Source organism: Sitodiplosis mosellana, unplaced genomic scaffold (genome assembly GCF_009176505.1).
Source record: "Sitodiplosis mosellana isolate CC-2019 unplaced genomic scaffold, AAFC_SMos_1.0 Smas_scaffold_5208, whole genome shotgun sequence".
Lineage (NCBI taxonomy): Eukaryota > Metazoa > Arthropoda > Insecta > Diptera > Cecidomyiidae > Sitodiplosis > Sitodiplosis mosellana.
The window spans coordinates 1-11220 of record NW_022600450.1 but is presented as its reverse complement, the minus strand read 5'-3'; the positions used below and the strand labels follow the sequence as shown (position 1 = coordinate 11220).

At 36.7% G+C, this 11220-nt stretch overlaps 1 protein-coding gene across 1 annotated transcript; it reads left to right on the top strand.

Annotated features, from left to right (window-relative positions):
• Nucleotides 1-10006: 10006 nt before the first annotated feature.
• Nucleotides 10007-11208, top strand: LOC129572562 (uncharacterized; the record flags this gene model as incomplete). Its single annotated transcript, XM_055452541.1, has 1 exon — nucleotides 10007-11208. A coding segment is annotated over exon 1 (1202 nt), but the record flags the coding sequence as incomplete, so codon positions are not given.
• Between the last annotated feature and the right edge of the window lie 12 nt (nucleotides 11209-11220).

The following is an 11220-nucleotide window of genomic DNA, read 5'->3' as shown; positions in this document are numbered from 1 at the left end:
AGCATCGATGGCTCTTCTGTTTTAAACTGTTAGTTGGTGGTAAATGTAAGCTGCCATAAAAAATGGTACAGATAAAAAAATTAAAGACAGATGTTTTCATGTTTTTTTATGATTTGATGACATTATTGAGGTTATGTGTGCGCGCGGTTGCTACCAATGGCTATCGCGCCAGCCAAAATCGTTCTGATCAATCAGTTGGAACCAGATTGTAGAGCAGTGAACAGTACCATATTATTCAGCAGCAACATGGGTTACAACTTGCAAGGTTTTTGTGAACTTCTCAAAAAGGAGGCAGTTAAGAAAGGAATTTCCAATAACAATAAAGTGTTTGTGTACGATTGGATGGATTCGTTGAAGCACGAGTACGAAGATGGCTTCGATATTTGGTCTGACATCGAGAGACTATACGAAGCAGTTGTTGCCATTTATCTACTTCTCAAGTTTGATGTTGGCGAAAAGAAACTGATAAACATGAACACTTTCATTGATGGTTATCTGAAAGTAACACGTGATCATCGTTTGAAGTATGCGGAATGGCATATTGATGAAGCTGGTACCATTATTTCGTTGGTGCTTGATGCATTTCAGTCATGCCAAGAAGACGATTCAGAAACTGAAACCAGTAACGAAGAATGTTAAAGAAGACAATGTTAATCAGCCAAAAAACATACATAAAATGTATTGAACATTGTGAAATAAAACACACACAAATAAAAAAGTAAAATGTTGGCTATTTTATTTATATAATATTTGGATAAACATGAACAAATTTAAGATTTTTGGATTCTATAGTGGCCCCAAGCCAATGTTTCATTTGTACCTGGAATGATTTTTCTTTTGTCATCAAATGGATCTAATGCTTTCTTTTCACTTGATATGGTGTATACGTTATGCAAATGTGATCTTATTGTAGTTTGATCCTTTCTCAAAACACATTGTTTATCAATGCAACGCTTATAATCTTTAAAGGAGATTTTTTTGTTTAGAACATGTTTTTTTACTCCTTTGGCTTTTTTTATCTCTTTACTCTTTCGATCAATTCGTTTATGCAGTTTGTATGTGTACATTTTTGATCTTAAACCAACAAATTTATCAACAATTTGGCCGTTATTTTCATCTTTCATCACACCAACGACTTTTTTGTTATGCTGTTTTATGTTGTACGGATTTTTTGGTGAAAAGTTACTTGTATCAAATTTTTCGGGATGATCACGAATAAATGTATAGATATCGGTGTCTACTAACTCATACATAAACGAATCTGTGTCTGTGTATAGAATCGTACAATTTTTCGGATCAATATGTTTCAACATGAAATCATAATGGAAGTTATACATTAATGTCTTAGAAAGTTCCAGAATACTACATCCAACTATCATCGGTTTGTTTATGGTTATATTTAATCTATTCAACTCACATGCGACTAAATTTGGATTGAATATAATACTACGTTTAAAATTAGGTTTAGCAATCAATTCTTGCATTCCATATCGTCCGTCCCATGTGGTAACCAGTTTGATATCTACGCGCTTCCGTACATTTTCCATGGATTTACCGTAAATTGCATTATTCATTAGTTTATACAGATCTTTCTCGAATTCTGTTTCACTTTTGGCCCTCTCACGTGTATTTAACATTATGTAATCATTTAGCCATTTTGTTTGTTTGAAACGAAGTATTTTGTGGACCTTTTTGAGTTTGAGCCCATGTAGAAGCGCAGTTTTGAGCATTCGATAATGAATAACGTAATTTGTCTTATCATAAAGAGTAAGGACTAATTTTTTCTCTGAGGAATCTCCAACATTAAGATGCTCACTACAGAATGGATAATCATTGTGTAGATCATGCAAATGTTCGGGGTATTCTATATCTACTTCTAACATACATCCATACTGTGCATCATCTGGGATTCCAAGAATGTATGATTCTACCTCTTCGATATTTTCAAAGTTGCTAACATTCATCCATGAATAGTTGCATATCGGAAGTGGTTGGCTCATTGCCCAACCATATAGATTATTTACATCAAAATACATTATATATTTGGTTGGTTTGCTTACATCATAATCTGCGCACATGTACTTATTGTTTGCTTCACTGTATCGTTTTGAGCACTGACTTATACCACCTCTCAGGCCTTGTTCCACAAACAGCAACATATCGATGTCGGTGAAGAGTTCAATATAAACTTTTGTGTATTTTAACATACAATCCCACGAATACCCAGGCAATGTGTAGTAATGTGCTGGATCCAGCCCGTACAGTTTGATGCAATTATCTCGAAAATTTTCAAAAATATCCGCAAGCAATAATACGTCAGTTTTCAAGTACAAACTTGTGTATTCGCGCATGGAGCCAATTTTGAATGTGTCCCACACTTTTTGAGCAAATTCATATTCTTCATCAGATATTTCACAGTCGTTTAAATCATCATAGAAATTTTCTCGTGTGGGTAATTGTCTTTCTTCGAATTTTTCCCATGAGTTCATGTATGCGTATGGATACACGCCTTTTTGGGTTAACAGTTGAAACTCATGTTCGTCCAGATTTTTCCATTCTTTGTGTGTGATGTGTAGTCTCTCAGCTGGTAGATTCTTTGCAAGTTTTGCTAGTGCACATTGTAAAAATCTATACGAATCGATAAACCGCAAACGTAAATTTTCTCGGTATTTTTTTGCTTTATCATCATTATCATCACCGTCATCATCTCCAGCTTCGTTTTCGTCACTGATGAAAATTGATTTGCGCATTTCTTTTGTGAATGAAATGTAGTTCTCACTGGTTTTCGGAATGATGCTAATGCTACCGGGAAACATATTGGCCAATCGTTCAATCAGGAAATGTGAATCATAATCTAAGTTATGGAAAACAATGGGCACGTTTTTGGATATCTGAAATTTCAGATTGCATTGAGAATGAGCTGCACCGCGGAATTTCCCAGTTAAGTGACAGTGGTCGCGTACTTTATCATATCTCCCGATGCCACTTTTCTTTTTCTTGCTAGCACTTTCATCTTCACTGATGTCACTATCTGTTGCAGTAGATAAAAATGATCTGTTGCATATATGACAAACTGTTGCACTTACATAATCGATTTTCTCTTGTTCACTCAAGTCCATTGGTTGGTTTTCGTGTAATTTCGGCCAAACAATATCGATCATTAGCTGTTTTAAACGGTCGATGAATTTTGAAATGCAGTCTGGTCCAAAAAACGATTCATAATGTGATGCGCTTGGATCAAGCCGTGAATGGAAGTAGTATCCGATACTGTTTGGTATGTGAGTTTGTGTTGTGCCTTTCGGTGCTGCTGCTTGACTCGATGTGCTACACTCTTCATCATCATCATCACCACTGCCCAGCTCAGGCACTAATAACGATTCGATGTCTGCATAAATGATAAACGGCACTTCAATTTTACTTTTGAAATTTTTAAAACGGAGCCAACGGTTCTTTTCATTTGGTAACATTATTTTACATTCGTTCAACAGGTTGCATTGCTCGATATGTTTGTTCAATCGATATTGTGAATAAAAGTAGTGCAAACATCGATCACAAATGTACTTTTTTGCGCGGTTACTTTTTGTCACTTGCTGTTGAATCAAAGCACTCAAATTTTTTATCCATGCATAGTGTGTGTGCATAAGTTCATCGTGCAACACTTTATTTATATGAGAGCTGCTGGTGTTGCATATATCAGTGTCGTTTTCATCATGATTGCAAAGTTCTTCTTCATCTGTGTTGAATATGAGCAGCAAGTGTATGTGTTTCTTTTTCACTTTCTCTGTCAAACGTATGGGCAACAACATATTTTTATCTCTTTCTATATTAATATCATACTCTTTCTGGATAATGTACACATTGATTGAAATGCCTGGATTTTGTTGTTCGAAGATCGTAATGTCATTTAAAGACACGGGAAATCTTATATTATCGAAATTCAACTCATTTCTAAACCGATCATATTTTGAAAGTCTTTCATTGTTGTCTTCAGCTGGATGCAATGCTGAAAGTACTGCCCATCTAAAGCATTGATTGTCGTTGTTTTGTACATTAACTATGGCACGTTTATTTTTGATTGATTTCGGTGTAGGTAAATAAGATGTACCGCTGAATCGAACGAGCTTGTTGTAGTTTACATCCAGTTGTACAATTTCGTACAGTGTCCATCCGGAACCGCATTCTTGATGCTGATCTACTTTCGCCATCATAACGTCTACCACATTGGTTTTGAACCAACGTTTCAATCGAGTAGACGTTGTTATGTCTTTCATTTTGCTCTGTAGATAAAATGTCATGATAAGGTATTCGTCGTTATCAGGTTCTTTATCTTGTGATGCTTCCGAGGTGTTTACTGGTCGTAGGAATTTTAGTTCTAAAATTGAATTGCACTTGACGTTAGGTAATTCCTCAAGAACTTTTCGAGTTTTCTTCACGAAGAGAAGCTCTGCTTCTTTGAAAAACGGCACCAAATCGATATACTCTAGATTTTTAAACGTGTATGATCTGACTCTCTTCTTGAACGCCATTCGTTTCGTAATCACTTCAATTCCAGGCATTGCTGCCATGATGGTTGATTTTTTCTGTGTTCAAGTAATGAATAATCTTGATCGATTGACTTGTAGAATCGTACTGAGTGGAAAAATGAAATTAAATTTGCCTTTTATAGAACGAGCCAAGTGAAAAAACATGTTTTTTGTGTTATTCAGTACATTACTTTATTTCAATAACTCTAGCAACATTCCTAAAGTACGTCGGAAGCATTTATCCAGGAATTGTGCGACTCACCAAAACCAAGCCATTTTACTAACACTTTGTTTCCCTTTCGTTTGATTATTTTCTCTACTAAATAAACATCGGTTAGTTTTGTTTTCTGAAGTTCATGTTCGTAGCGGAGCTCTTCGATGATAGAAATGATTTCATTGTTGTGTCCGGTATGTCCGGCGGTTTGAGATGCGACTAATAAGCGAAGACGATTAACCAACTCGTTTGGATCATCCCAATATTTATAATCGAATATGTCTGATCTGTTGAACGTTTTGTATGCTGTTTGTGGTTTTTCTAGTTGTTGTTGCTGCCACCATTTTAATCCTTCTCCTTCTAACGTATCATTCTCATTTGCTCTTTTACTTTTTAATGTTGATTTTCTTTTGTTTGTCTTTGCGGGAAACAGCTTTGAGATTATATTTTTGTATTTATTTGATGATTCATCTCTTCGAATGTCTTCATTTTTTCGGTAATTTTTTTTATGTGCGCTTGTATACATCAGCATTTCTTTGTATGTTGCCAAATCCTGGTCAGAATAGTATTTTGGATTTTTCATTAGCAACAGATCGGTTAAACCCGGCGTTACTGGGAACATTCGCCTTCGAATAGAGTATTTCATTTGTGAATTCACCGTCTTGACAGTAACTGGTTCTTTTCCCATATACAGATTATCCTTATGTGTTCGAAGGCCGTAAATATTATCTTTTTGTGCTGAACTGATTTGTTTCACTTGCCCATGAATTTGATTTTCCACAGTATCGTCATAGTCAGAATCATCATCATCGTTATTGGAAATATACCTAAATGAGCTATCATTAGCACTAATGTTTTGGGAACCACTAATATCCTGTGAGGACGGTCGTGTCTTCTTCGATGTTGATGCTTTGGGTGTTGCGGCAAACAATCTTCTTCGGTAAGCTGGGAAAGCTGTTTGAAAAATAGACCCTGACTCATCTTTGAATTTAAATTCCGGTGTTTCAGCTTCTATATTGTGTTCCTTTTCAGTAGCTAAGCTTTTGATTGGTTCAATTATCGGTTGATATTTTTCACTGATCCGTTCTCTAGTTGATTGCTTTTCACTATGTAAATTATGAAACTTTTTTCGTATTGCATTCCTTGTTTTGATGAGGGATTGCTTTAGTTCCATTTCTTCTTTTAGGTCGTCAATTTTTTTTGACTTCTGCATGATGACTCATTTTGTTTTCCTTTATATCTATTGTACTGGTACTTGTGAGTACGCTCACATACAAATGTACACTAATACATACAATGTAAAGTATGTCTATTTAATGGTTATACTGGGCATGTGATGTTGATGTTATAGAAATAAACTTGTCAAATTGTAAACGATATTTTCCGTTTTTTGGAGTGCGTTCAATGTCAATCACCAAGAATCCATATTTTTCCTTCCAACATTGTTGACAGATTTCTTTGAACGCATCAAATGTCATGTCCATTGAAACACTGAAATCATTATAGATATGCTTCAGGTTCATGTCATCCTGTTTGAATAGCACCACTAAATTGGCATTTTCTCGAATCAAATGCTTTGGTATGTGTGCATAACTCTGGATCAAATAAAAACAATCAACATTTTTGTGTCGGCACATGCAAAAATACTCTCGAATGTTGTTCTGCTTATCAAACACCACGTCGTCGAATATAAACACCGAATTCGGTTTAACATCTTTCAACGGAATGACGTCATCATTTGATGAAAACATGTAGATGCCGATGCCTTTAATGGATGATAAGATCATGTATAATCGTTGGTACTTTGGTTGAAATAATGATTTTGAGTACACATAAACATTCTCGAATCGTAGTCCATTCGAGCTTTCCAATAAGTTCATGATGATGTTTGTTTTGCCACAATTTGATGGTCCACATATTATGCAACGAATACTGTTTGGTAACAACACACTATGCCGGTGATATTCTTTCTCTCGTTGTTGGTCACCACTACACCCTTGACCCTGAATCTCCACATTACTTATGGGCAATGTAGCCCGTTGTTTTATTACTTTGATTGAATGCATTTCCCCGTGTGAATCACGAAGATCGTTCCTTCTATTTTAAACAACCATTAGTGACTGAAGAGCTGTCAAACGAAGCACACATGCTTATAAGTTTTTCCATCATACATTGTTCTAGAAACAAACAAAAAACACACAGAATAATTGATATTGCGCAATATTTTGTTTTTATTGCGTAATAAAAAAATGATGAGTCATAGAAGTGAGTCATTGAAGCGTGGTTCCAGCAAAATGGCGATGACGAAGAAAAAAGTTCGTGGAAAAGGTGTTGTGAATTGGGCAGTAAAGCATATCCCATTCGAAATGCATATTCCGGGCTACCAATACTGTGGCCCTGGAACGAAACTTCGAGAGCGCCTTGCTCGAAATGATCCAGGCATTAATGAATTGGACCGAGCCTGCAAAGAACACGATATTGCCTATTCCAAATTCAAAAGAACTGGTGAACGTAACATAGCTGATAAAATTCTGGCAGAAAAGGCGTGGCAACGTGCAAAAGCATCAGACTCCAGCATTTCAGAACGAGCAGCTGCACTTGCAATCTCCGGCATCATGAATACCAAAACGTCGATGGGTATGGGATTAGGTAGAAAAATTTCCAGCATTTTCAATCACAAATATCAGGGTGGTTGTTTGGGTGGTTGCAACAGCAAACGTGGCAGTGGTGCTAAAAGAGGTTCAGCAGCAATGAAAAAGAAGAGCACAAAGAAGAAAAGCATAAAGAAATTGAGCGCAAAAATGATATTTCGGGATGCAAAAGCGAAAGCGAAAGAGGCAATACAAAAGAAAGGTGTACGAACAGTGGATAAAGCAGCACAAGTAGCTGAAAGGGCGGCAACAACGGCTGTTGGTCGGATCTTCAAAAAAACTAAACAACCACCAATTCCAGCACTAGAAGTGGAGAAAGAGCTACGTGTTATTCCGGTACCGAAACAGGGTGCCGCATTACCATTGATACCAATATTTGCCGGCCTCTCTGCACTAGGCGCTCTAATGGGTGGTTCAGCAAGCATAGCAAACGCTGCAGTATCAGCAAGTCGTGCAAAGAAAGATTTGGCCGAGGCCCAACGTCACAATCAGACCATGGAAGCGATTGTACTTGGTAAAAACTCAAACACCGGATCCGGTCTTTATTTGCGCCCATATAAAAGTGGGCTGGGCCTTTTTTTAACCCCAAACCCACCGTTGCAACAACAAAAAAACTTGTAAGCCAGCTCATCAATGAAATAGATAAGATCAAGCGGCCACTCACCGATATCGACATACAACGCTTTGGACAATATTTACCACACTTTCGAGGTGTCTTCATGCGCAATAATCTACCAAAACGATGTAATAAATGCGAATGTGGTGTAAATAATTTAGATGATATTAATGGCCCTGGGACACATTGGGTGAGCTACTTCAAACATGATAAAACATGTTTTTACTTCGACAGCTTCGGTGATTTGCAACCATTTTGTGAATTCGTAAACTACATTGGACGCAACTGTAACATTCATTTTAATTATATGCAATACCAGAAATATGATTCAATCATTTGTGGGCACTTATGCCTAAAATTTTTGTTTATAATAACTTCTGATGAAAAATAAACAACATTACGCAATAAATTTATCGTATTACATCATATAACTCATCTCTTAAATTGTAAAGATCGAAAGAGAAAACAATAGATAAAGATAGAAAGAGAAGGCAATATATAATCATATTATATATGTATAAAGGGAAACTGCACATATTTTCTTGTTCATTCCTGCACAAAACATGTTGTCAACATTGACGGATGATTCATTTGAATCTTACCGCACAATATTGCGCAATAAATTAATCATATCGTATGACTCATCTCTTAATTTCATCATTCACCAATAAAAGATAAAAAGAGAAAGCAATAAACGAAAATTGAACAGAAAGAGAAGGCAATAAATTGTATATGTATAAGGATAAACTGTACATATTTTCTTGTTCATTCCTGCATAAACCATGTCGTCGATCACATTAACATTGACGGGTGATTCATCAAATTTAACTGCACAATATTGCCCAGCTATCGATTTAAGTGACGGAGAAGAGTACGTGTGTGGCCTCATCGATTTCCAAACGTTCAATTCAATTCCAAACATTGACGAAACAAACAGTTTGTTCTATTTCGGTTATGCCAACCTTACACATAGTGGAGATGACAACAATAATAAAGGCGAGCTACTTAACATACGTGCATTAAATTCCGTTGAAGTGATTGGAGATAGCAACGATATCAATAACAGTCAGTATGAGTACAGTGTAGAAAGAGAAGAAAAATCATCGCTTCCAGAAGATAAACAAAGTGGAACAAGGAAAAGGAGAGCAGTTAGCTATAAATCACAACATCAACCATTACCATTAACGAACATCAAAATACCGACCGGATCTTACGAGTTGGACCATTTGGCACAACACTTGAAAAAACGTGTAGAACAGGCAGGGGCCAAACTGGCATTATACGCAAACAATAATACATTGCAGTGTGAACTATACTGCAATCAACCAGTCGATTTTTCTAAACCAAACACAATTGGTCCATTGTTGGGATTTCGCGACGATCAGGTATTGGAAGCATATAAAACGCATGAGTCACAACTTCCGGCTAACATTTTGAAAGTAAATGTGATACGTGTCGAGTGTAATATCATCACAGGATCTTATTTGAACAATCAACCATCACATACCATACACGAATTTTCACCGAAAGTGCCACCTGGATATAAGATCATTGAAGTACCTCAAAACGTCATTTATTTCCCTATCACTGTGAAGAACATACAGAGAATTGATCTCAGTGTAGTGGATCAACACAGTCAATTGATTAATTTCCGTGGTGAAACCATCACCATTCGATTGCATATAAAAAAAATTAAGCATTAAACACAACAACAATGATTATCTACAATAATAACAATAATCACCATAAACACAAAAGTACGGTGCCTGTCAAAAATAAAGACAGTGTCAAAAGGCATGCCAAAGCGAAAACATCGTCCACAAAAGGTAAAGCTGACAAAAAAGGCAAATCACTAAATAGAGTGAATAAACAATTTCTTAATGCGCTTGGTTTAATGACGCGAAAGAAATAAAAAATAAACAGTGTACATACTAAAGAATAAACAAAAATCAAATAAAAACAAAGTGAAAACCAGTTGAAACAGGTACAAACAGGCACAAACATGGGTGATGAAATTCTAAATTTACATAACGCAATTGGGGCTGAAGAGGCAATCACAAGCATACAACACCATGCATACAATCCATACACAAATTCATTCAACAACAACGATGAGATCCGCATAGTGATCCAACATCAAGATCTCTATGTATTGCCGCATGAAAGTTACATCTACATTGAAGGAAGAGTTTTGGTAGCTACAGCAGCTGCTGGCGCTGAAGCGGCAGCAAGGGAAGTACCAAATTTCGTAAATAATGCAGCCGGTTTTCTGTTTGATGAAATACGCTACGAACTCAATGGATTCCCAATTGATTGTTGCAAAAATGTTGGTATCACATCAACACTCAAAGGGTACGCATCATATAAACCATCCAGCATGAATCGATTACATATGGCCGGATGGAAGAAAGAATCAAACCAACCAGGCAGCGCTGGATATATAAATTTCTGTATACCACTAAAAAGCATTTTCGGATTTGCCGAAGACTACCGCAACATCATAATGAATGCAAAACATGAGTTGATTTTGCTGCGCAGTCGATCTGACATCAATTGTTTTGTTGGTGCCAATGATCTTTCTACAATCCAAATTGATAAGATTCAGTGGCGCATTCCGCACATCAACGTAGCAGACGCAGCCAAGATAAAGCTGCTCAAAGTGCTTGATCGACAGCAACCGATTCTCCTACACTTTCGCACATGGGAGCTCTTCGAATATCCAGTACTACCAACCACAAATAATCACATTTGGAGTGTGAAAGCTAGTTCATCATTGAATACACCCAGATACATAATGGTGGCATTCCAAACGAACCGCAACAACCGTATTGGGGCTGATAAGAGTCGCTATGATCACTGTGCTCTGAGCGATTTAAAAGTGTACCTGAATTCAGAGTCTTACCCCTACGAAAACTTGAATGTTAATTTTGCCAACAACCAATATGCTGTTCTTTATGACATGTACTGTCGATTCCAAGAAACATATTATCATGACCGCGCACCGCATACTGCTGTTCCGCTGTTGACGTATGAAGAGTATGGAACTAATGCACCAATCATAATCATCGATTGCTCACGTCAAAATGAAGCGCTCAAGAAAAGCATCATCGACATACGCATTGAGTTTCAGACAAGAAACAATATTGCTGCTAATACAGCCGCCTACTGTCTCATCATTCACGACAACATAATCAGTTACAATCCGTATTCGAACAT